The sequence below is a fragment of the Platichthys flesus genome, chromosome 12 (genome assembly GCF_949316205.1).
Source record: "Platichthys flesus chromosome 12, fPlaFle2.1, whole genome shotgun sequence".
Lineage (NCBI taxonomy): Eukaryota > Metazoa > Chordata > Actinopteri > Pleuronectiformes > Pleuronectidae > Platichthys > Platichthys flesus.
Genome location: NC_084956.1, coordinates 4,702,039 through 4,725,107, shown reverse-complemented (window position 1 = coordinate 4,725,107; position 23,069 = coordinate 4,702,039). Strand labels below are relative to the sequence as shown.

Below are 23,069 nucleotides of genomic sequence, written 5' to 3'. Positions count from 1 at the left end.
TCAAATGTGTTCAGATCCGTTCACGAGTAGCTTTTAAGGAAATAATGTTTATAAGAATCCCTCCCTAGAAAAGCTGCACTTATATAATTCAATTCATCATTAGCGACACTTTATAAAGACAATATCACTGCATTTGTTCTACATCCTAAAATCCAATAATAAACAATTTAACAATAATTAATTGTAATTATTGGTCATAAAAACAGATTCAAATCAATGCATATCGAATAAATATAGAATTACAGCAAACACAACTCCCTCTGGACACATTTGTAACATCCCGTGAAATAGATATATTCATACAAATACTTGTATTTATAAAATTTGTTTTAACTGCTGTAGTTTGAGCTCCTGGTTTGTTTTCCTTCTCCCTACAAATAGTCATTAATTTAATACAGTATCGACCCCTTCAAGGTTAGGTAGAAAAGGTATTGAAAACAAACAACAACAACATTTGTATTAAAAGGGAGAATGAGATAAGAGTAGATCAATTGGAAAGGTTGATTAGAGTAGTTTGTGTTCATTTATTTCTGTATTATTTGTGTGTGTTTTGCATTGTGGGAAACACAAAAAATAGATAAATAAATAAACTATTTGGGGGGAACTCAATGTGGATGCAGCGTTTATATAAAAGTATTTTTGTTCTAATTGAGATGAGCCTTTAAGGTTGTTCTGCTTTTCTGGAGAATCCTCTAGTTTTGAGTCGAGTCCGGTTGTTTGCATATCAGACAACAGATCAGTTTATCAGAAGCTGCAGACACATGATCCAGGGGAAATGTCACCGGCCACCTCCTCGCTCCTGCTGCTCTGTGTGTTATATAAACACCAGGCACTGGACTCACTGGAGCTCCTCCCTCTGTGCCTCTGCCTCTCTGTGCCTGGAGTTGTGTCTTCTTCATTCCTCTCAGTTCGTGCACAGCTCTGCCTCCACGGTCAAGATGTTTTTCCCCTTCACGTTGTTTTCGGCCACCACCTGGACTCTCCTGGCCCTGTGTGTCGCCCTCCTGTTTCTGTGAGTAGTCTCTTGATCAGGATGGACACAGTCAAGCTGCCCTTATTCATGTACTCTCCTACAGATGAAATGAACTTGTGTGAAGTTGTCAGCTATCTTCGATTCCTGTTCATGTAACATACACAACTCTTCCTGTTTTAAATTGCAGGTATGGCATATGGCCTCATAGGTTTTTTAAAAAGCTTGGAATACCCGGACCAAGGCCTCAGCCCTTTGTGGGGACAATGATGTACTTTAGAAAGGTATCACACACTCCCACACACACACACGCGCACACACATACACACACACACATTGTGAGTAATATATGTAATACTGACAGTAAAACGTGATTTAGGAGTCTCAGTATCCTGACCCTCTGTGCTCCACCTCTCTCTACACACTAGGCTTGTATCTTTTTTAATGTTTTCACTACATTTACTGTTTCTCATTTTTCCTCACAGGGTATTCATGAGTGTGATCGCGAGTGTCAAGCAAAGTACGGAGATGTCTGGGGGTGAGTCACTGCCTCATCTTGTCAGGAGTGGACGAAAGGTCCCAGGCTGAATCTGAGAGCTGATGAGATGATTCATGGGACAGAACCTAGACGTGTTGCTAGCGCCATATTATAAGGAAAAAAATCTGATTTTTGTAATCTTACAACCTTACCCCACGAAATATCCGATTTGTTTTGCCTGTTAAGACCTCATTGTGTAAAACTAAGTCATACAGGTGGAATGCAAGTGGAATCTGCTGATCAGTGCCTCTTGTATTAGTGTATTTATGTAAACGTATGATCTCTCATCTGTAAAGAAACTAGATGGACAGATAAATACTTTATTGAACCTAAGGGAAATGTAGGGGAATTTATAGTAACAAAAGACCAATAGAATAGATGAATATTAAAAATAAATACCAATGAAAATTATAATTAGGAGTAGAAATTTAAAGAAGCTGAAAATGGAGGCATATCAGTAAAGTACAAATGAGAGTAAACTTCAGCCCTTTGTTTTTATTTTCAGTAAATGCTGATTTTATATTTCATCTTAAAGAACGGGTTTATTTTGAATGTATGAGATGAAGAAAATACTTTTTGCAAAAATAATGTGGAACTAGAAGAAGCTTGCTAATCCCAATATATAAATGAGTAAAGTATAACGCAAATATTAAATTAAATTAGTATAATCAATACTAACCAGTGTTTATTCTGAGCATAAACCTGCATCAGAACAAAAGAGATAATTCTTTCCTTATTATTCCAACATATTATATTCTCTCTTGGAGACGTGGATTGTTTAATAAAACTACATTCATGTTTGATTTACTCTTGATGTTGTTGTGTTTTTGTGCAGGTTGTATGATGCACGCACTCCAGTTCTGATGGTGTCAGACCTGGACATGATTAAAAGTGTGTTGGTGAAGGATTGCTACTCCGTGTTCACCAACCGCAGGGTAAGAGCCTCACTCGATAAGAACTCAGCTCACTATCCCACTGTGTCATCTGCACTTATGTAATAATAATAACAGTAGAGGTGGAAAGGTAGTTGTGATAAGACCACGTGTCTGGTGTGGAGCAACAGCCTCTCTGGTTCAGGAGAGGCAGGTTTACAAGGACATCAAAAACAACACAGACAGAGTTCAAAGAAATCGATTCAAAGCACAATTCAAATCATTTACTGAAAGGGAGCAAAAAAAGCAAACAATTTAAATGAGCAGAATAATAGAGATTTCATTTGAAACATATGTTACTAAAGCTGAAGTGCAGACAAGGCCGATTAGCAGGTTTCCCTCTAGTCAGCTCGTTTGGATTAGAAGTAATGTAGTTTACACTCGCAGGTTTGTGGAGGATTACACCAGGAGAAAAACAACAGGAAATACTCTTGACACACACACACACACACACACACACACACTGACACATACTCACACAAATTGGAGAAGTAAGACAAAGGATGTTCAACCTCACAAACTCAAGAAAACCTCTCATGTGATCATTGCTTTACTTGGATTGGCTCTGTATTATACATTCCCACTTTACCCAAGTATACACTGATTTATACGTACGATAATATTACATTTACTCATTCAATTTGTGTTATTTTTTGTCACCACATTGGAGACATGTGGTTCTCATTAGAGAAAGTCTGACAGGTGTGGTTTGTTGACGACAACACTCCCTTACACCCACACAAACACTGAATATCGCACTTTCCAGATGTAAGGAAACGCTAATTCAGAGTTTCCTCGTTCACAGGAAAGCTTTATTGCGGGTCCGATGGACGACGCGATTACAAATGTGAAAGATGACAAGTGGAAACGGATCCGGAGCACGTTGTCTCCCTGTTTCACCAGTGGACGACTGAAACAGGTCAGTGCATCACATCTGAGCTGTCTGTACTGTGTGTGTCTGTGTCTGCTGCACACACGGCACACTCACTGAGAGAAGTATGCGGTGATACAAATTGTGATTGATGGTTCAGAATATTGCCACGTTCCTTTCTATTTGAAGCCAATAATAAAAGGCTATAAAGTGTTGCTATAACAAAAGTCTAATGATATGTATAATAACAAAGGAGTCACAGGTCAGAGGTTTGTGAATATGAGCTATTCAAGTCAAATTTGATTGATTAACAAGGGACAGAATAGGTTTTCTAAATATGTCCCGAATAAAGGACCCTAACTTGAGTATTTTTACTCGGTGGAATTGATACTTTGGTTTGAGTAAATGATATAAGTACTTGTCTCCCAACCGAACATGACACAACCCTTCTTTCTTTGAAGATCTTTCCCATCGTGGCTCGCTACGCGGACCGGCTCGTGGAGAAAGTGGAACAGAAACACAAGGACGAGATGATCGATGTCAAACAGTACGTTCTCACTCGGTCATGAATCAACGTCCCGTCTTTAAAAAGTAAAACATCTCATCCTTTGCTTCTGCCTCAGACTGGTGGCACCTTACAGCTTAGACGTTGTGACCAGCGCGTCTTTCGGGGTTGAGTCCGACTCCATGAACAATCCAGACGACCCCTTCATCGTTCACATCAAGAAGCTTCTGGGCTTCAGACTGTGGCCGATCATGTTAATGAGTAAGTCCTCCTTCCACCTCCGCTACCAGCTCGGCCTTGTTTGACCACTCCTCCGTTGAACAGCGCTTTGTCGTCCCCTCAGTGATCTTCGGTAATCGTCTGGTGAGGCTGCTGAGGATTGAGTTAATGGACACACTCAGTATTGATTATTTCTACAATGTCATCCAGAGATTTAAAGAGCAGCACAGTGCAGACAAGTCTGTGAGTATTCTTACATTACATTTCATTTAGCTGACGCTTTTGTCCAAAGCGACTTACAATTATTACACTCAACATTTATGAGGGGCCATTTAGGGGTTCAGTATCTTGCCAAGGACACTTCGTCATGCAGATGGGGAAGAGTGGGATTTGAACCGGCAACCTACTTGTTGGAGAACCACCACTCTACCACCTAGGCCACACCGCCCCTATTTCGTCTGTCCCAGTGAAAATGAAACTACAGAGAATTAAATAGGTTATGACTAAGTTAAGCGGCGTGGAACGTCATGATTGACAGCCGAGACAGACTCGTGATTGGTCGAGCACGTATATCAGTCAGGCTCCATCCCCTATAGATTGAAACTGTGCAGAGACTTCAAATTATGGCAAAAGCTCAAGATGGCAGCGCCTGTATCATATTTATTTTAGCTTCCTTTCCGTACAAAGGGAGAAAGTGGAGCTGCGTCGTCCATCAGTTTACCATTAATGGAGCCAAGCTAGCTGTTTACTTCCAGTCTTTATGCTAAGCTAAGCTCAAACTGACTACATGAGACTGCAATTCATCTTCTAATCCAACCCCTCTCTCCAAACTGCTCCTTTAAACCCTCTGAATTTTCTTATTATCCACTTATTTCAACAATATTTTTGCTGGTTCTCTCTGTGCTGGTCTAGGGGCGATCAGACTTCCTGCAGGTGATGCTTCAAAACGAGATTCCGGACGCGGCGATAGAGAACGAGCAGGAGCAGCCCAGTAAAGGTGCGTTTTCTCCACAGAGGGAGATTCATCCAGTTACATCTTCACCTTCATCAAGTCTCTCAGCTGCAGGATAAAACACAACCGCTCGGCTTCTACATTAGGCAACAAGATAACTGGAGATCGATGTTTATAATTCACGTTACCTTAAAAATAACGCAGCCCTGATCTTCTTAAAGTTGTCGTCTCAGATTTATGTCATCAAAGAATACACCAATAATTTGCCTTGAATTCAATTCTCCTGCAGACTGAGGGTGTTAGATGATGATAGGACGAATGTCTTCAGATTTGGCACAAAGTCGGTTGGAGTCAAGACGGAACTCATTCGAATTTAGTGGTCCAAGGTCAAAGGTCAAGGTCACCGTGTCCTGACTGAACACGTTTTTGGCCTCTGGGATATGACGTCTTAAGTTTGCCTCTAGGGAACCTCTTCAATCAAACTTCTGATTAGCTGTCACTTGGACTCAAAGCTAAACTCATAAGATTCCAGAGGTCAGAGGTCACAGTGACCTGAAACTGGGATTCTAGTTCAAAGGATGTTGTGTTTAGACATTTCTTGTTGTGAACATTGTGTATTGTTGTGTTGCAGGTCTTACTGAACACGAGATCCTTTCTCAGGCCTTCATTTTCATCTTCGGAGGCTATGACACCACCAGCACCACCCTCTCCTACCTGTTTTACAATCTGGCCACGAACCCCAACGCGATGCGGACCCTGCAGGAGGAAATCGATGGCAGCCTACCGAGAGATGTAAGTAATTCATTGGTCTTACATTGTTCTGTGACTTTCGTTTTTTATTTTTATAAAGAAAGCTTGTATTTGTGCTGGTATTTCACCTCTAGGCTCCGGTTACGTACGACGGCCTGCTGCGTCTGCAGTACCTGGACCAGGTCATTTCTGAGTCGTTGCGCTTGACTCCCACCGCGCCTCGGCTCGAGAGGATGTGCAAAAAAAACACCCAGCTCAACGGCATCACCATCCCTGAAGGAACCCTCGTTGGGATTCCTGTGTCCCTGTTGCACAAGGATCCACGTTTTTGGAGCACACCGGAACTTTTCAGACCAGAGAGGTAAATGTTCGTTCTGTACACGATTAACGAGGAGGAGAAAGATCGCTCGCTTTCTTCTTCACTGTGAAACCATCGGCTGACAAATGTAAAAAGCACTGGTTACAAGCATCACTACAGGATACTGGTAAATGCTGGGAAGTTGTGTAACAGGAGACCAAAAGATGGAACAAGTCAAGGAAATGACTCAGTGCTGCAGGAACACAGTGTAACTGGCATTTAAGTATCAAATCCATTTGCTTCTCATTTTGGTTTATTCATAACATAAACTCCAGGTCATTGAAAGAAGATTCGATTTTTTTTAGATTAGATTCAATTAAATTTTCCTTCCTTTTGTGTTTCTTCATTTCAAATGTATTGGATTTTTGACAGTGGAGTATTTGATTGTTTCCTCTTATTATTATTGTGCCACAATAGAAATACAGCATTTGTTTGACTTCTGCAGCTGCATTGAGTTCATCTAGTGTGTGTGTGTGTGTGTGTGTGTGTGTGTGTGTGTGTGTGTGTAGGTTCAGTAAGGACGGTGGGGAGGAGGTGAACCCGTACGCGTACATGCCGTTCGGGCTTGGGCCTCGTAACTGCATTGGGATGCGCTACGCTCTCCTCACCTTGAAAATGATTGTTGTGCGTCTCCTGCAGGATTACACCTTCGAAACATGCAGAGACACTGTGGTAAGAATAACAGCAACACACTCACACACACACTTTCATGTTCACTGAGACTCACCCCCCTCGTGCTGATCTTACATCCATTTCTCTTTTTAGATTCCTTTAGAGTACGACTGGAAGTTTCAGCCGAAGACACCAATAAAACTCAAGTTTGTTCCCAGACAACATTAGTCGGAGAGGGAAGAAAAGAAATTATGTCACAGTTGATTTTTGTTTTCACCTTTCGCAGCAACTCAGAGGACGACAGGTCAAGTGTCATTTCATTCTGCTGAACGTCACTTTTCAACAACGTACTTTTCTATAAATAGTCTTTCATCTTTATGTCTTGATGCTTAAGAAGAACATTTTTTTTCCCCTATATTTTTTTATGATTCCATTGATTGAAATTTAAGTATTTTGGTTTTTTATAAAAATCGACTGCACAATAAATATACTTTATATCACAGCATCATCTCTTCTGCCTCTCATCTGATGAAACCCTGTTGAACAATTTTGTGTTAAATTATTGTGTTTGTCTTGGTTTGATTGTTGCTTAGTTCAGGGTATGATCGGGTTGAGATAATCAGTAAATCCTGTTTATATGTCTGTGTCTTATTCGGACTATTGCCTTAATAATCTGAACATTTAGCTGCATGAGTATTTTAACTAACAGCTTCAGTTTTAAATTTCTAAATAAAAAACACGTTCATAACGAGTAGAGTAATGTATGAAAACAGCAAAGACACAATGACAGTTGCAGATCTTCTCTTTAATAACTTTCAAACAAGGGTATAAATTTGTTCTGAAGTCTCTGTTACAATTTACCAACAAACAGCTGAAGTCATTCTTTTTTGGAGGGGGGGGGTGTTCTGGGGTTTCCTCATTAACATTCATAGCTCACACGTGTGGTGAAACTAGAACAATTTGACAGGACATTTACTATTATCATTAAAACGACTACTACTCAAAGAGGGATTCCATTGAAAATAAGAAATCTGTGATAAACAAATGTCTCTTGAGAAGAACTGAGGAAACTTGTGACGCTATGAAGGTTAAAGGAAAAACCCCAGTGTCTGTGTGACGCAGACAACAGTACAGATACCAGCCACCAAATAGCACCGACATTAGCAGTACACAAATGTGTGAGTCAGTCTGTGTCAGTGCATTCAAAGTAAAGTTTTCACATTCAGAACTACAAAAAAACATTTAAAATGAGTCTCGTATCGAGTGAATTAGAAGAATGTGCTGGTTTACAGTGCGTCGCGCTTTAACACTGATTCTGTTCGGTTTGTTTATCAGAAAATAAAAGTCGAGATCATGTAACTGAAAACCTCCTGAATCCAGGGTTGAGGAGGAAGAAAAGGTTCAACGCTTAAAAGAGATCCAATCGGTTGAGGATAAGGAATATTAAAAGAGAAATAACTTGGAAACGCTGCAAGGGGGGGGGAGAACGTGTTTGTGTGTGTGTGTGTGTTTGTGTATGTGTGAGATGTGGAGAAGTGTGGCCCAGTTGGCAGGTTATTGACGTCATAAACTGTTTATAAAGATGGACGACATGACGCCTGCCCAAAAAGTGAAGCCAAAGTGTCTGGATGCATTAAAGGTCATGACCCCCACCTCTGCCATGTTATTGGATGGGACACGGGCCGAATAAAAAGGTCAACAGTCAATGTACACGTTAAAATACATTTATATCAAAGATGGATTCTGTCATTTGAGGTGCTTCTTATCACTCTGATGTTTGTTAAATTTTCCTGGTAAGGTTGGTTTTAGGGGAGGTGCTTCCTCAATCTAGATAAACAGTGGATGGCTGATACGAACCACTTACTGTATAATACAAGTGTGCAAACACAGGAAAACCGAGAGCAGCACACATACAAACATCTGAGCTGTAAACAAAAGCTTCTTGTTGTCTCTAATCAAAGAGAGGAGTATAAAACCTGCACCGCCACAGTGCCCCGCTCTTCAGAAGCTCTACGGAGGGACCACTGCAGTAGAAAAAGCAGCGGCAACGCAAACGTAGACCGTGGGATAAAAAAGTTTAAAGGAAAATATTACAAAGCCTTTTTTGAGTCCTGAGTTTATCAAACGTAAACAAAACAGACAAAAAGGCCAGAGTCCATAAAATATCATCGAAATACAATAAAGGATTTAAACAAACAGTTTCCTGCTTGTCGTCCGGTGCTCAGGCGTCCAGGGAAACATGTCAAATCAACGGAGACACATGTTTGACACCTTTTTGGGACGACACGCATTGTGCAGCACACGTGGTGTTAACAGCATCTAGAGAGTTTGAGATGAGGTGCTGGTCTTTTGGGGAAAAGCAGCATTGTCTTGTAAACCCATCATTTGTTTCTTTAAGGTGATTAAACGAGAGCGACGCGATGATTTCAATCAGTTTTTCCAACGTAAGTATTACATAAGTATAATCTTTCAAAATAAAAGTTTGACATGATTTTGTGATGCTTTAAATTAACACCAGTGTGCGACATCCCTAACTGAACAGACATGAGGAGTCTGACCTCTGACCTCAAGTCAGTTAAACTTACTGGAGTGAAGACGAAACACTTTGCTTCCCACTTACAGATGATGACGACTGGGAGCGCTCCAGTAAAACCACAGTAGTCCTCTACTGCTGGCCTCTGGGAAGCTTGTAGGTTAAGTACCTTGCTCAAAGGCACCTTGGCAGTTGCTACTAAGAAATAATTCACTATTTTATTTCGCAGAACCCAGAACCCTCTCGGTTATAAAAATCTTCTAACCTTTCAGTCCCTTCGCTGCAACCCAAATAATTGACGTGATCCCATTATTGGTGAAGGAACAACCAGTTATTAGTTCACAGGCTGATACAGGTTTGAAACCTGTGTCATTAAAGATGAGCTGGAACTGAACCCCTCCCACGTGTGATGGGGATTTTCCTCCCATTTAGACTCTGGTCCTGGATCAGTTCATCTGTGTCTGGATATTGAGACTGATTGTAGTTTTGGTTCAAGTCTCTCCAGCTTTCTGTGGTAGAAAAAGAAGCCTGAGGTCCCGACACACGCACAGCATTCTGAGGAAAAGGGTTTCAAATCCAAAATCCACCGGCTGCTTTCAACATTTCACAAACCAAATCATATAGAATTTATTTACCAGCCACAGTCAAATTATACCAGTGCTCGACGAGAGGTGAATTAGATGTTTATTGCATGTTTGATTTGATTGACAGCTCTCTCTGGGCCTTAAATCCACCCGTGGAAGTGAAGGCTTCTCGCCGGACTGAGCTCAGAGCAGTTGGGCCGTTTTCATACAGGAAATCCGTAGTAATATCCGTAAAATCGGGTCCAGACATTTTGTGAACTTTTCCTTTTACATATGAAACACACAGCAGGAGATTGTCCGGGATCATTCAGAGGGGGGGGGGGGGTTGGTTTTAGGGCCCTCACGCTCAAAAGCTCTCAAATGTCATTGTCTTGTGAATCTTACATCTTCGTTGTCTTCTTCTCCGGCTGCTCTTTTTCTTCCAGTTTCGATATTTAAGGAAGGGGGGGCTGGCAGGAGAAGGTCCAGAAAATGTCCGGAGCAACTGACTCTTACACACAAGCACCTCCTGAAAATGTGTCTAAAAGCAGCTTTAGATTATTCAGCTGCAAACATCTTTAAAACGATTGACGGGTGGTATGTGTTCCGCCCGTGTCAGAGTTCAAGGTTGAAGCGACAACCTTAGAAAAAAGTCAGAGTTGTCCCCATTAAGACGGTTATTGGGACGTTTGGTTTGGACTCATGGTTTTAAGATGATCCAGACCTGCTCTTCCCTTTCAGTGTTCTCTCTTTCTGGGTTTAGCACCATCCATTAAATAACTGCTGGTAAAATCTACATGTGGCTGGTAAATGTTCCTAAGTTACGAAACACTTTGGTGGAGAAAGAAACCAGCCCTGTTTCCATCCTGCGCGGTAAGATGGCAGGTAAAATAATGAACGAGTCTTGAGGGGGAAACAGTGAATTGTGGGGGGGGGGGTCAGCCGTGGTCACCGGGAGACGATCCAGCCTTTGCCAGCGGCGAGATCTCCTTCCCCCTGTGAGGAGAAACGATTCCAGTGCTCTGGATCATTGCAGGGATTTGGCCGACGTTCTTACCCAGAGCAGGGAGCAGTCCAGGACCTGACCGCCTGTAGCTGGACTCATCAGCTATTCTGTTTGCTGACCACAGGTCCAGCCCTGTGTTTCCCAGCAGGCTTCCCAGGTCCTATCGGCGGGGCTGGTAGCGGGAGTGACGAGGCAAGGAGTTGGGGCTGGAGGAAGAAGAGGGTGAGCAGGGCGACATGGAGGCCAGCGAGGCGGAGGCGGCCGCGTCCTCGGCCTCCTCCAGCTCTCCCGCCCCGTGGAGCTCCTGGCTGACGCTGGACTGTAAGGCGGCCGGGGTCAGCCACTCTTTGGGCAGGCAGGTCTGGAGGAAGGGCACGCAGGAGCTGAAGTAAGCCAGACGGTTGACCCAGCGAGGGATCTCCCGGCCACACAGGATCTGAGAAGAGCAAAGGAGGAGAAAGAGGAAAATGTTATAAAATAGTTCATGAAACAGCTCTGGGGCTGTGACAATGAGTCGATTCATTGATTAGTAAATTAAAAGAGAAAGAACCTTCATAATGGACTAAAGGCTTAAATAAATCTTTCCTTTGTTCACCAAAACAAACGCTTGTTACTTCCTCCTGGTTTGTTCATGTTTTTCAAGTCAGTCTTTTCCGAGTTCAGCCGAGATTTCAGACGAAGGAAAACAAATCTGAAACCATCCATGTGTAACTTGAAAATACTTCCTGCCATTCTCTTGTGAGGTGACCCGAGTTGTTCAAACCTCGGGGGACGTTGTGACATTTCCTGACTTTCTGCGCCTTGAAGGAACAAACAGTGTCTCAAGGGACCAGCAGCTTGTACATGAGTTGGTTGGAGGATTGGATTTCTCTCTAACCTTCTGCCTTCAGCCGACCCACACTGTCATTGTGAGGACTTATTATCACCACTTAGCTCTCTCAGTGCTTTTACAACAAAGTTTCAAATCACCAACATGAGCTGACACCGAGCATGACTCTGGAGATAATCACGCAGACTAGGAGGCAAGAGAAGAGGCATAAATCGGTTATCGTTGAGGAAATGTGACCCTCAGAACCTTCACATAAACATAAACAACAGCAAACCGCCCCTCAGGAAACATCTCTTCATCTCTGCTGCCCTTTAAGGACGTGATTCTTTGTGCAGTGGCATCATCCAAATAATCAACTTACATAATGAGACCGAACCAAAGTGTTAACGGGCTGCAGGGAGTCATGCACGTCACACATGCTCTCTGCACAATTGATCGTCACACTTGATTTTTCAAAGCCGCTGCAACAACCAACCTACGTGTTCCATCCTTTTCATCTCCTCTTTAAGGACACCATACATTTTAATGAGGTGACAGCAAACATGAAAATTAAATCCTGCAGGCAGAACAGCCCCCCCTGGTAAACTGTGTCTTTGTTTATATCATATCACTTGTTTGTGTATTTCTCCTTCAGAGTATCTTCAGCTGTGGTGTTTACTGAATATTGTTACTGTGTGTGTTTGTGTGTCAGCTGGCTCTGCGTGTCTGGGCTTGTATCAGTGTCCTAATCCCTGTCTCAGTGCTAGATGCTAACTGTAAGACTCCCTGCTCATTAGTCACACAGGGATAAGCTGCTCGTAAGCACACACACACACACACACACACACACAGGGTAACACATTACTTCATTATTTTGGGATGTTTTTGGACCTCATGTCAGGTAAGTCCAGTTGAGCCTGTATGTGTGTGTGTGTGTGTGTGTGTGTGTGTGTGTAAGTACACCTACCTCTGACAGCGCTGAGGAGAAGTGGTTGCAGTTCTTGTGCATGAGGTGGTAGGCGTTGCCTTTGTACTCCTTCCCCATCTCCTCCACGATCCGCTCCACATCCTCCTCTGTGAAGTCAGTGCTGCCGAGGACTATGGCTTCTCTGCAGAGGCAAGTGTGAACATTGTTACTGACCCACTTCCATCTCCGCACAGTTTCACACAAGGATTACATGGAATTATTGTCGCACACTTAAATCTGTGTATTGTAACATGACAATACTGTCCTCCATGTAGGAGGACACTACTTTTCCTATTACCTTCCATTCAAACATTTTTATATCAGCAATATTGTGAAACACATTAAAAGAGAACAACTGCTGTTTGGCATTCATGTAAAAAAACCTCCTTAATGAACATTTTAGAGAAAATAACACAACTTATTGTCTAGTGGCCTGCATGGAGACAGCAAGTGTGTCTGAGCACCATATCTGTGGGGGCGTGTCGGTGTGTGTGTGTGTGTGTGTGTGTGTGTGTGTGTGTGTGTGTGTGTGTGTGTGTGTGAGTGTGTGTGTGTGTGTTTGTGCCACAGGGCAGATCAACTAGAGCAGAAGTAATACACAGCAGCACAGGAGCTCTGGGTAGTCACAGACACACAAACACAGACCCTTGGCTAACAACTGGAACACACAAACGTATTGAACTCACTGTCTCACCACCGAAACACACATAGTTCAACTTCAACACTGCACTTTCATTTCTGCAGTTCCTATAAACCCACTTGTTCTCAGCTCAACACCTTGGTTTTTCTGAAATCCCACGGGTTTCATTACCTCGTGCAGCCTTTTACGTTTCCATTTAATTTACTTCTTTTCAATAAGCTTGACTTTACATGTGCTAATCTTCATATTGTAAACTGAATGTGATTCTGTGTGTCTGTTTCTATCCCAGTGTCTCTTTCACGTACAGTATCTCATGAAAACGAGGGGAAATTGTCACTTTATTTCTGTTCTGTCTCTTCTGTTCTCACTCCAAGACGAATCAGCTGCCTCACGAAAGGAGGAAAAGAGTGTGAAATCTAAAAAAAAAATTGTCACATGCTGATCTCGCTTTCTCTATCTCTCGCTCCTTCTCGTTTGTGTATTTCATTCTATCTCCCTTTCCTCCAGCAGCAGCTAACAGCAGTAGAACTCGTGAGAAGAAGACACATTAACTGACTGGGTTCACACAGAAGCTCTGGAGGACGAGCGCTTGACTCACTGGTCACGTTTAGTTCGGTGACAGCGCTTCCATCAAAATTTTCATCTAATGTGGAGCGGAGCTGATTTACAGACTGTTTCGAATGTGACTCAATACAACTCCACGCAATTACATCCACTTTAGTGACCTTGATACTGTAAATGCACAATAACAGGCAGCCTTTTATTTTGGAAACATAAAAGGCAGATGAAGAAGAAATCTGGGTTTCACAGGAGAAACCATCTGATCGACGGGGTTTCTTGTTGAAGACATTCAGTTACTTGACTGCAGGTCAATCCACTCACCGATTAGCCGAAAGACTGAATCTTGCAGGCTCACTGACTGCTGACCCAAGTGTGACCTAAGCTATATGTCTGTGTTAAAATGGTCGGTGTGTACACATGAGTGTCTTTGTCCACAGGGAAACACACAAACAACACAAAAGCAGCTGATGTGTGACAGGCAGGGTGGCTCACAGCAGCATTATTTCATGATCAAGACGTCTTCTGACAAAATCAACCTGAAATCAGGTTTACGGCTGAAATAGAAAGTCATAAAACTTTCTTCTTAACTCTGGTACTGCAGAATCACACCTAGGCTACACACAGTTTAACCAAATACGTCCAACTTACTTGAACTTGAAGGTGTCGCCTAGTTCAGTGGCATCGCCGGGTGTGATCTCAAAGATCCCTGAGAATGGGTACGGGTGTCCGCCATAGGCAAACTCTAAACACACACAACACAAAACCACACATTTGAGCATATTATCAGAAGAAGAAGAATCATAAGCAGTTGACCTGAAATGTGTGGTGTCATATAAATCTGTGTAGTCTTACCTCTTCCATAGATCTCAATCCCTGAGTGAAACACTCCGATTCCCATAGAGCTGGTGAACTCATTGATCCAGTACTGAGACAGAAAGAGACACAAATAGGATGTTTTCAAGTTATTATTTTTTTATGAGAAAATAAATATTTAGTTTGCAATGACATATAATAATAAAGAAGCTGGATATCCTCTAGATTAAGAGGCTGCAGCAGAAGATATTTGAACACAATTCCCTATTTTGCTTGAAAAGTGACTGACACAATTTATTGACAATTAAAGAACAGCACCTGCAAAGAAAAGCATATACAGAATATCAGTACATCTGAAATACCCTGTCTGTACATTCCAGTTGCTGCTCTGGCTCTTTAGTGGACTCAGACTAAAAGATAGCATGATAAAAAATACAAATAAAATAGTCAACAAGTTATTATCACATCTTTATAATCATTCAAGAAGCAGATCACTGCACAATTCAAATTCTAATTATTTTATATGATGTAACCTCCACTGGGAAACATTTACAAGACTGTGTGAGCCCCACAGATGGCAGCTCCAGAGCCAATATCCATGTTTGGATCACGCTTGAAATCCCTTGATGGCTTGCTGTGCTGTGCTGTGCCAGCGAAATGCCTCAATGCAAACTTTCATTCGGCAGAAACACACGGTGGAAAATCCAAACAGGATCCATGAGCAGAATCGTGTGTAAACAGACTTAATACAGATCCATAAAACCGAATTAACCTCAACTGCTTATTGTTCGATGACAGCCGCTGTCTCCCTGACACTCGACCACTCTGTGATCTGCTTGAAATAAGATCTGAGAGTCTCTGGTGTTTACACAAGATCTTTTACACACACACAAACACACAGGACAGAGCGCTAAGAATCAGTGATCTGGGACATGAGCGTCCACCTCTTCAGCACAGACACGCCGTGGCCACAAGGCGATTGGACGGGCTGTTGCTCGGCAGAGTTCGTTAGTATGAAAAATATCCAAATGTGCTGAATTGGTAAAATAATACATACATTACAAACAATACTCCACATTGAGCGACATGAATGATTCACAGTATTAAGGAATGGTGCTGGTCCAGTACCATGCTCGCTATCTTGACCTTTTGACCTAAGGCAATATGAAAGGTCTGGGGATCACTTAGGTTATCAACATTCATACCGAGGGGAATGCTAATTCTCTCGTTCAAACTAAACTGATCCATTGATCACATAGAAATATCACGTGTGTAAGTCTTTTCAAAGGCTGATGCGTTGGAACCTTCTTCAGACAGAATTGAGACTAAAAAGGTAAATCAGCATGAGTGAAGTTTAGGGTGAAGTAACTATGATCACTTCCTGTTTCGAATGCATCCACAGATGTACAGACAAACTGTTCCCGGATCATTCTGAGACTGAAGAAAAACCTGGTGATTCTCAGACAGGTTCAGATTAAACGCCACAGTGATCTCCAGTTACAATACGACACCAGGTGGAGAGAGTATCAAGTTCTCTGCACAATCAGTCTCCACCTTCTGCTGTTCAGACTCTAACATCCACAATGCAAAACGAATTGAGGAGCCTGACAACCACCGTGAGCCATTTAACACTGTTGCTCATACTTCCTGTCTACGGTTACACACGTACAGCATGTAACTGCACATCGTGTGTGTTGGCAGAGCTGCTGGTCTGCCACACACATACAAGTAATGGGGACACTTAACTGACCTCTGGCTGTTTGCATCACATTACAGACCGAGCAGTTTTAATGACTTATTGAAAGTAAAGCCTGACAAATATATAGAAATACAGATATGAATCCTAATGGACATATCAGTGTTTATGTTGCTGATATGCGCCAATAGGAAAACTTGTATTTTACAAAATAAACGCTGCAGGAAAGATGTATATTTAAGTTTACATTTTCTGAATTCACATTCTTTATACTTGGTTGTATTTGTGGGTTTTATTTGTGTACCTAATACAGAGCTCTTCCCTACAGGTCACAGACTATAACAAACTTGTAGAGCTTTTGAGTTTATGCTGTCGTACTTAGTGAAGCTGGAGTGAAGAGTCTCCTCTGTGAAGAGAAGCGACCCCAGGATGAGCAGTGAAGTGAAGTGAAGGAGGAAAGTTAGACGACGGGTCAAGGTTTGAGTGGATTTTTCCTCACGTGAGAATGAATAAGAAGGTTAACGAAGGCAGAAAACAGTGCTGAGCTAAAACATGAAAACACTTCATTCATCAGTGGTGGCCTCACGCAGCACTCGTGGGTGGAACTGAAATGGCTAAGTATGGACTAATGTTTCAATAATACCGTCTTTCTCATGAACCGTCAACACAGAACAGTCTTTATCAACCTCAGGGTGATGCGTCAGTGATCTGTTTCAACAGAGAACCTAGTCAGGGGGTGACGCTGTTAACCGGACGGCTCGGTGTTGTAATACCACTACGAGAAAATACTGGAGAACAATGAGTCACACTGTGACTGCACCACAGTGTTGCATTATAAAACACACTTCACCTCCCCTAGTGTAGTTGACTGTTCTTCAAACTTATAATACTGCAGATACACAGCAGTGCATCCACCACCTTAATGATCCTATAATTTATTTGGGCAAGTAAATGATACTGACCCATCACAGACAACAGAGGACCGCTGAGTCACAACATTTCAGGCTGATGTCTCACACAGCTACTTGACCTACACACAGTCAGATATGTTAAATAAAAACAAAAGGTTACAACAAGTGACTTTATTTCCAGGCAAGATAAATGTCTCCCTCAATCTCAACTGAGGATTATGTAATCAGTGTAATAAGCATTACCGACATCCTGTTGATTCTGTTTTGTGTTTGTTTCTCTGAGCCTGGGAATTACATCTGTCTGTGTTTAGATCTGCTGGTGTCACAGACACACAGAAGCTGCTTTAGTCAACTGGATTCACAACAGTTCTTCTCAGAGGACAGCTCATGAGGTGGAAGCTCAGGCCCAGATGGAGGTTGTGACACTCGCCTCTGAGCCTTTTCACCTCCTTTTTCAGACATGACCCTCAGGAAAATACCCAGACCCAATTTTTCGGACACATTTTAAATATGAAGAATGCAGCAGGAGATTTCCTGGGTCCTTCTCAACAATGGGGGGTGGGGTCTGGGTAGAAGAATGACGACTAGATTCCACTGCGGAGAGCAAAGTGTTTACAACACATTGTTTTCATTCCCAGTTGACAATCTTCGTCTGTGTCTATGGCAACTTGTAATCATCCAGAGACATTAACATTCTTCCAGTTTTGAATTTTATTCAAACAGAGCCACTAGGAAAATTTCAGGGAAAATACTTGAGTTCAGTTCCTGTCTGAAAGCAGCTTATGTTTACGCCCAATCCCTCTGAGTGGAGCGCTAGTTAGATACTTGTAATTGCAAAAGCTACAGTGCGAGTGAAAACCTCCATGTAAGTTGAGTGTGTGTGTGTGTGTGTGTGTGTGTGTGTGTGTGTGTGTGTGTGTGTGTGTGTGTGTGAAAACATTTTGGGTAAGCGACTCAGTGAGAAGAAGCGGATTGCTTCCCTATCTGTTCACAACACAGAAGGTTTACGCCCCCACTCCTCCCGGCTAGTGAAATAAGACTTATCTTAACGCTAGTTACTTCAAAGCCTGTTAAAAGCAGCCTCCTCCTCCACCTCCTCCACCTCCTCCACCTCCTCCACCTCCTCCTCCTCCTCAGCACGGACGATGAGATGATTTTGTGGGAGCACGGCAGTATATCTACGTGTTAATGTATGAAATTAAGATGGATGAGTGCAGGGAGGGAGACACAGGGAGACAGATGAACGCAGAGGAACCGGGTGCTGCAGTTAAATGTCTAATATATTAAATCATCACAGCGTCACGTGATGCATTTCTGGGCTGTAACGTTCCTCTTTAAAGGATTATCACCGCCGACAGTGTCGAGCAGGATAATTAGCAGGGAGATATTTAATGTCTTTAGTGTCACTGCTGCAGCGGGAACATGTAAACTGAAACCTAAGTGACAAACACACAGAATGAAGGGAAGGAAACTCGAGGAAAGCCACAAATATTACACCTGTAATAAGATCAAACCACAATCAGGGTCAAAACTGATATACATGTTATAATCGCAACAGTAAGTTATTTAAACAAATATCACGACTGATAGAAATATACTCAGAAGTTAGAAAGAAGTGTGACAAGAAGCTCCTCAGCGACTTTGGCTGGCAATGACAATAATAATAATAATAATAATAATAATAGCATTCAAGAAGTTGAACAGGGATATTAAAAACATGTAAATGGAATTCAATGCATAAAAAAATACACTATAAACTGTGTTAATGCCTAAACCTCTAGTGTTAGTTTCTATTCAACTTCTGAACTGTGCAAGACTTTTAAATTAGACAGTGCTATATGTTGCTTCATTACACCTCACCAGCTGAATCTGTGGTCTCCCACAAACATCACAGTGAAACTACATACTGATTTATCTCATGTGTTTCGTTTAGCCTTGACACACGTTTCCTTGTAAAAGAAATGACTGCTGCACGTCCCTGACAGATCCCGAGCAGCAGCCACACAACAACACAAAACCTTCCACCAACACAGAGTAACACAAGCCGCCCTAACGTCCAAACACACAGATACAGCAGCCCACGGTGTTCGGCTGGCAGGCAGACAGACAGGCAGGTGGCGTGCAGATAATGCTGCCTCATTAGAGCAGCGTACTGAAGCACTCAGAGCTGGCCAGGAAATCCACTTAGCAGAGACGGGAGCGGGACGCAGGAGAGGACTCGACCGAATGGGAATGGTGGATGAAGGAGAGGGTGAGGGGCTGTCTCTGCCGGGGCCAGATATTCCTGAAAGTCACGTGACGTTATTGATCCTCGAATGTAAGGGGGGGGGGGGGGGGGGTAAGGTGTATCAGTGCCTTCTTAGAGGGAACAAATCCCACACTGACCAACATGTCAGCCCCTGCCAACAACCAGGCGGCCCTTCAGCCAGCACTCACCAACACTGCTCACGCTCACACAGTGTGAACATCTGATGATGGCGGTGTGGGGGGGGGGGGGGGGGGGGGAGCTTTCAAATCTCATTGTCTTTCCAAGTTGACATCTTCTAGTCTCCCATCTGTCACGTGTGAGAAATGTCCTCAACACGTCCACGCACTTGCTGTGAAGTTTCCAGAAATGACGTATTCTCACATGGGACATTTGTGTTCTCACACTCAGCCCCTTATGGAAAGTACAGGGAGCATTTTGAGTGCGGGTCTGAAAAGCACCGATTCAGCAACAGAGGGTCAGAGAATCAGTCCCCCAGCTCTCACTGGAATTGATCAGTGTTTCAGAATTGATTAAACGTTAACATGAAGAAGATTTGGCCTCATAATCAACTTTTCTTTTCTGTAAGTCAACTAATCAGCCAGTAAACACAAAGTCCACTGGTCAGTCAGTGAGCATGAAGCCATCAGCCACTCCAAACCCCCATAACACAGTCAGCCACTTGTCCGACACTACTCAAGTCTGAGCTCTCAAATCGATTCACAGAGGAAGCGTATAGCGGAAAGACTGAATCAGGAGCAGCCATCATCCCTTTGATTTCACTGAGCACCAGGACGCCACGGCAAACAATCCAAACGTCTGGTTACCACAGCAGCACGAGCAGGAAGAACAAAAATATGCATGGGTGTGAGTCGATGTGCAAGCACATGCACAGACCACGGAATTCCTTCACTGAGCAAAATGCGCAATCATTCCCCCACTCTCACATGCACACAATGAGCAACTGTAAAAGTAATTTCCATGCATGCGTGTTTGATACGTGTAGCATGTGAAGCTTCTGTTAGCGTGTCGACGTGTGCAGAGGAAACCCTGCAGCAGTGCATGTGAAGGGAAACCAGATAGAAAACTAAAAGCTCTTCAGTGGTCTTTACAGAGAAGGAACTAATGTGGACAGCAAGTCAAGTGAAAAGCCAAGAGGAAGTGAAAGAAGGAAGGGGGGGAGGAGAGGAGAAAGGGAGAGAGGGGGGAGGAGAGGGAAGAGAGACTGACAAGGGGCAGTAGAAAGGAAGGTATAGAGAAGAGAGACCAGATGGAACAAATGCTTTATGGTTATATATGACTTTATTGTACCACTATTTTCTACAAATGAATTGTACAGGTTCTCCCTGTTTAACGACCCTGTAGCCCTCAGTGTTAATCCATAAGAAACAGCCTCCAACGTTAAGACCTCAGGCCCCAGATGATATATTGGCCATCAGCTAAAAGGGGGCACAACAGCAATAAATCAGATTAAAAATAGAAGTAAAGTAACCGGGTCTCTCTCTAAACGGAGGAGGATCTTTTATTGATCCAGGAATAGAAAGACATCTTCTCAGGTGTCTCCTGGTGTCTTCTTGACTTTTGAAAGTATTTTTGAAAAAACAAAAAAGCACATCTCCCGCCTAAGCCCCGCCGATTCAAGTCCAGCTGTCAGCGTAGTCTGTCCAACACTGACTCTATATCAATCAATGATTCATTGACAGATCCATCACTTTCTACCCCCCCCTTCTGACTCACTCCTGCCTGGTGACAGCACAATGACTAAAATTCTCCTTCTGAAACAAAGAGACGTGCGTTTACTCCTCAGGAGAAGAGACGATTGGGTGAAATGTAACATCCACTTGTGGTTTAGCAGCATTTTGGTTTCAAACCCCATGTTTTTTCTATGACATCAGGCTGAAAGCGGGTTAATGAAAACCTGACTCTGTGGTGACCACGTTCTGCTGTGAATATTTCACTTGTATCACTTTGCTGTTTTGGCAACAGCGGATTAGAAAGTACACCGAGGACCGTTTTGGCTCAATTCCTGATACGGAAACTTGTGTGTGTGTGTGTGTGTGTGTGTGTGTGTGTGTGTGTGTGTGTGTGTGTGTGTGTGTGTGTGTGTGAGCTAAGGGTTATTTCCCATTTTAAAAAGCATATTTTAAACTCCTCTTTCATGCGTTATGTCCTTTTTGTGTTTTATCTTTTTAAGTGTTTTGAGGGTAAAGGTGCAAAATTCAACTCACTTTTATTCTGCTTTATTATTCTGGCTCTTACACGTTATGTCCTCGTGTACTGTTTTTTAGATGTCTGTTACACACTGTGTTGTTCTGCAGCTGCTACTTTGGCCCATGAAAAACGAGTACAAATATACTTTGTGAACAACAAAGTATATTTGATTGGACTTGAGATGGTGCTGCTAAAGTATCTGCGTGTTTTAGCATCATCTGACACCTCGGGTCACTATCTGCTGCTGATTCAGCTCCTCGCTGCCAGGTCCCATTGTGTATTTTGCTGCGAAAAGTACAGGTGAACCAATCCCTTCAATGTGAAATAAAATGTAAATTAGCCGAGTTATACATCTCAGGTGAAGGCCAAATTAAGGATCGATATAAGATTATTGGTAATCCAGCTTCAGTCTTTAGGTATATTCTTTGTACCTCTGCTGAAAACGAATTCAGCTTTAAAACACCTGTTTTTTTTCATGGAGTTTGGCGGAACGTCCGTGGATCGTTGGTATGGCTACGCCAAAACAACACTGAACCGTTGTCCTTTGATAAAGTAGCGAATAATTAATAATAAACACCCATTGGCACCTCTCCACCTACCATATCATAGACGTTTAGGATGATCGGCTCGTTTGCCATCACTGGCAGCGGCAGCTTCCTCCCGCTACGTCCCTTCTTCTCTGCGGGTCTTCCTCCTCCTCACACCCCCCGCTCCTCGGCCCCTTTCCCCCCGTGAGAGATCCGAGCTCTCACCCTCTCTGAAAATAGACCTCGGTCCTCCACCTTGGTTTTTCCCGGTGCTTCCCACGACGGATTTTGGCAATTCAGCCCCACAGCCTGGTCTCAAATCGCGGCGGGTCCGAGGATGTGTTCCCACCGTCCAACATCTGACGGGCTTTGTCCGGAGCGTCCCCCGTCTCACAGAGCTCCAGCGGCGGCGGAGGTCAGCGGAGCCTCTGGCTTGGCAGGACGGACGGACTCGCTAACCGAGGTCGGGCTGAAAAGGCGGACTTCGCGAGGGGGGATGTGTCTTCCAGGAGCCGCGTTGACACGGAGGAGCTGTGATTTCATCTTCACCCACCGAGGACCAAATTATTTAGCCAAGCGACATGACGCGGAGATATTCCAACGGAAACAACGACGTCCTTCTCCCTTGTTCTCCGCTTGCTAACGGTAGCTCCGGAGCTGGCGGCCGGGGGCAGATGCGGCCGCTGGGGGAACGGTGGTCCGGGAGGGTGGGCGAGCGGAGCGATGACTACCTCACTCGATTCATCAACCTGCGGGCATTGTGGGTGATGTAGTTCGTATGATAAAAAACCAAAAGAATATTCAATAATAATCATAAACTATATCGACACAGCATTACAAAAATGAGTTTACAAGTAAAGACGAGATGTCACAACCACGTT

General features: G+C 43.2%; 2 protein-coding genes across 2 annotated transcripts; one reads left to right on the top strand and one right to left on the bottom strand.

The window, feature by feature from the left end:
• Nucleotides 1–853: 853 nt before the first annotated feature.
• On the top strand, nt 854–7,212 carry LOC133966040 (cytochrome P450 3A27-like). The gene is made up of 13 exons (XM_062400735.1): nt 854–1,012; nt 1,161–1,254; nt 1,456–1,508; nt 2,344–2,443; nt 3,246–3,359; nt 3,773–3,858; nt 3,935–4,077; nt 4,160–4,278; nt 4,948–5,032; nt 5,619–5,779; nt 5,872–6,098; nt 6,605–6,767; nt 6,861–7,212. Exons 1-13 carry the CDS (start codon nt 939–941, stop codon nt 6,933–6,935), a joined length of 1,494 nt encoding a protein of 497 aa, XP_062256719.1. The 5' UTR covers nt 854–938; the 3' UTR covers nt 6,936–7,212.
• Nucleotides 7,213–7,491: 279 nt separating this feature from the next.
• desi2 (desumoylating isopeptidase 2) lies at nt 7,492–22,907 on the bottom strand. Its single transcript, XM_062400738.1, has 5 exons — nt 22,261–22,907; nt 14,638–14,710; nt 14,434–14,527; nt 12,585–12,726; nt 7,492–11,245 (listed from the first exon to the last, which is right to left on the bottom strand). The coding sequence occupies exons 1-5, from the start codon at nt 22,297–22,299 to the stop codon at nt 10,970–10,972; spliced, it is 624 nt and encodes a 207-aa protein (XP_062256722.1). The 5' UTR covers nt 22,300–22,907; the 3' UTR covers nt 7,492–10,969.
• Nucleotides 22,908–23,069: the final 162 nt, after the last annotated feature.

Excerpts from the sequence above, each read along its gene's own strand:
- LOC133966040 (XM_062400735.1), top strand. The coding sequence starts at position 939 with ATGTTTTTCCCCTTCACGTTGTTTTCGGCCACCACCTGGACTCTCCTG. Across the intron at positions 3,859-3,934 it reads GAGATGATCGATGTCAAACA|ACTGGTGGCACCTTACAGCT; the intron begins GTACGTTCTCAC and ends CTTCTGCCTCAG. Across the intron at positions 6,768-6,860 it reads AAACATGCAGAGACACTGTG|ATTCCTTTAGAGTACGACTG; the intron begins GTAAGAATAACA and ends TTCTCTTTTTAG.
- desi2 (XM_062400738.1), bottom strand. The coding sequence starts at position 22,299 with ATGGCAAACGAGCCGATCATCCTAAACGTCTATGATATG. Across the intron at positions 12,727-14,433 it reads GGCGACACCTTCAAGTTCAA|AGAAGCCATAGTCCTCGGCA; the intron begins GTAAGTTGGACG and ends TTGCCTCTGCAG. Across the intron at positions 11,246-12,584 it reads TCTCCTCAGCGCTGTCAGAG|ATCCTGTGTGGCCGGGAGAT; the intron begins GTAGGTGTACTT and ends TGCTCTTCTCAG.